Source organism: Aplysia californica, unplaced genomic scaffold (assembly GCF_000002075.1).
Source record: "Aplysia californica isolate F4 #8 unplaced genomic scaffold, AplCal3.0 scaffold00260, whole genome shotgun sequence".
In the NCBI taxonomy this organism is placed as follows: domain Eukaryota; kingdom Metazoa; phylum Mollusca; class Gastropoda; order Aplysiida; family Aplysiidae; genus Aplysia; species Aplysia californica.
The window spans coordinates 610922-614233 of NW_004797530.1; the positions used below are offsets into that span (position 1 = coordinate 610922).

General features: G+C 42.1%; 1 protein-coding gene across 1 annotated transcript; it reads right to left on the reverse strand.

The window, feature by feature from the left end:
- LOC101853096 (proto-oncogene Mas-like) lies at window positions 1-1077 on the reverse strand. Its single transcript, XM_005100797.1, has one exon. The coding sequence runs from the start codon at window positions 1075-1077 to the stop codon at window positions 1-3; it is 1077 nt and encodes a 358-aa protein (XP_005100854.1).
- Between the last annotated feature and the right edge of the window lie 2235 nt (window positions 1078-3312).

Below are 3312 nucleotides of genomic sequence, written 5' to 3' on the forward strand. Positions count from 1 at the left end.
TCAAGAACCTGCTATGCGAGTACTTGTATTCTTTTCACCCATTTGGCCGCATGCGTATTGCTGCATGAATTGTCTGTACCGTGTGTTAAAGTTGTAGTAGACAAAGATGTTCACGCAAGCGTTGAGAGAGGAGAAAGCAAACGTAGCGTTCACAACGGTTGAGAACATGTTGGGATATCGCTGGTAGCTGAAGAAATCTGGGAAGGCCCTCCTGGCGTATACGAACACCACAGATGGCATAAGGAGGACGATGCTCGCCACGGCGACCAGAAATACCATGGTGACCACTCTACTGTCCTTTCTGGACACCGTGTTCTTGTTTTTGGATGGAGATCCCCTTGCAGTTGACTGTTGTCTGAACCTAGCTGAGGCCCGGATCCGAATAGCCATGAAGATCGCACTAAGAGTGATTGAGGCCAACTCAACATTATAGAGAAATATCCTGTGGAAAGCATTGGTGAACTTTAAGACCTCTTCTCGGTCCTTTGCAAGCCACAACATCAGACGTGTTCTGTTTGTGGTGACGTCAAACTGCCAACGGATTCCATGACTGACATGAACTCGGACGTAAGATAGAATGGAGAGGCTAAAGATGGCAGTGCATATAACCGCTGATCTTTTGACCGTAAAGACTGATTTGAACTTCAGAGGCCAGGTGACACACAGGCAGCGCTCTAGCGAAACGAACGCGGTAAGGAGGAGGGATATGTCTAAAAACATCTCCCTTATCCATCCCGAAAGAAAGTACAGGCCAGTGGGGTCCAGAGTGGCAAAAGGGTCAACTTTCATTGGGACGACGGCCATGACGTGGAAGAGAGTGGTTGCAGAAAGGAGGAAATCGGAGATGGCCAGGAACAGAACGGCCATACTGACACAGTCTGTGAGTCCAATCTTGATGACGACGATTATGTTGATAATATTAAACAGGATGCCACAAAGAGACAGAAAAGGGAGGCAGATGAGCTTTAAAGCTATGTCTATGTACAACTGTACTTCATCGCTTATGAAAATTTCATCAGACTCTGTTAACTGGCTTTGTTCGCTATGAAGCACGGAAACAGAGCGGTTGAGCGACATGATAGTTCAATACCGAGTCTCTTTGTGCACAGGGTATTTTACTTTACAATGTTATCACTCTTTGAGATCAGATTTATTTGAAACTGGCAACTCACAAGAAGTTTAATTATGATCCAGGACTGCATTAAGCATTGTTAAAGCCCTATCATGGTACTATTTGGTAAACTGGGAAGTTTTTGGAGAGGTGGTGTTTAAATGCATATCATGCAAACCAATTCGAGTAAATTCAGAATTGCGGTGAATTTTATAATAGAGAATGTTTCCTGGGCTTTTTTTCAGAGTGGATTGTTAAAAACTTTTAGCATGCCAACTAATTCCAATTGCAAGCAGTTTTCTTTCACTAATTGACACTAATATTTTTGACAGTATAAAGTGAATGCTAAATGGTAGGTCTACGTTCATACTTTATAGGTCTATAATGAGATCATTCATGTGGTATTGACAAGATGACATTCACGATCAATCGAAGTACGATGAGCTACTTTTGTCACCTCCAAATACTCAAATCCGTAAGCATACAAATTTCAACAATTATGTTCTGGGTTTATTAGTGTTTCCTAAAAATGGATCCATAAATCACTCTGTGTATTGAAAATAATTGGTCTGTAATTTGTCTACCGGTGTTATAAAATCGACACTTAACTTTTTCTTTCTTAAAAAATTATTGCTCGATATATTCAGCCGACAGTAAAGTTGCAAATATAGAAAACCACAAACCTGCTGAAAATTGATTGAATTGATCCAAGCGAGGGAATTGTTTCTCCTTTCTATATTTTCAAGTAGTTAATGAGAATAATTAGCACATAAGGAGAGACTATAAACCAACGTGGACTGTAGTGCAGTCGGAAAATGGAGGGGTAACGTCTCCTCAAAGATGAATAATTATACCTCTTTGACGGTTGAACCAATCTCGCCCACACTTTGCACAGCAGTTTGTATCAACTTGTCTCAACTTAATCGTACATTCCAATAACAATCGAGGCTTGATTTAAGAACGTTTCTTCCTGAATAGGCCTTTATAAAATAATATACTGCAAAGCCACGACTAAAATGGGGATGTTCACAGTAAGCCTACTTCCCATTTAAATGTATCATACTCACACACATTTAGCACACGCACAGCCAACGTCAATCTTCGCCAATGAAACATTTTGGTTGCAAAATTTGAGTATACAGATAAATGCCGTTCCCTGATCATTTAATGACGCGCTAAATTGTGAGGGATTTCTGGTCTTTCCTTTTAACTCAAGTGCTAAGGAGCAGGATGACGATGAAGAAGAATTGTAGACGGAAATTGTGGCAGGAGGCTGCATAGGTATAGGCCTAAATGGCGTCATCGTTTACCTAATCTTCGTCAATTTCTTGACACAAAGAACAGTTGTTTTTTCTGGTCGTTCATTGTGATGTCAGTGAGTACTATTTTTTCTCTGAGCGAGATTGCTGATTTATTTATTTCCCAGTAAAATGTCCCTTTCACTTGTCCTCCAAATGAGCTCTGTTGAATTCAGATCACAGTGGTGTATGGGGGAAGATGGCCATATAGCCATACAGCCTGTGGTATACACAAGGGGTGGTTTGTTCTGCTTTATCAAGGAACGCGGTTCAAACTTAAAAATTTCTAGGTTAAAAAAAGGAATGCAATTATAGACTTTCAGAAACCACAGCTCTGTTTTCTCTCCGCTGGATGGCGTCATGTCATTGCTGTGACCCCTGGATGTGTGCGTCTGTGAAAAGGGGGGAGGGGTGGGGGTGTACATGTGTGCGTGTGAGTGTGTGTGTGTGTGTGTGTGTGTGTGTGTCTGAGTGTGTGTGTGTGTGCGTGTGTGTTACTGTTTTCCTTAAGCCTTTCCTTGAACTCTATCCAATGCAGGCACTGCACGACTATGCTCAATGGGCAAGCCACGGCTGTTATCCAGAGGCGCCGACGGCTTTTACTTCTTTCACCTCCTAGGCTGCTCCTCCTTCTCATGTTGGTAAAAATATGTACATGTAGTTTCGCTCGGTTTAGACGGAGCATATCAGGAATGCAAATACACTGAAAATGTGTTCACGAGTGAGGGTGAAGTGAATTTGTTTGGGGGGGGGGGGGGGGGGGTGGTTGTTGTTGTTTTTTTCATAAAAGTGTTTTACGGCGCTCGCGACTGCATAAGATCATGAAAGATCATGAGCGCGAGGAACACATTAAACATTTTCAGTTGGTAGGAAATTTTGATTTTTGCCCTTGTGGCCTACTCT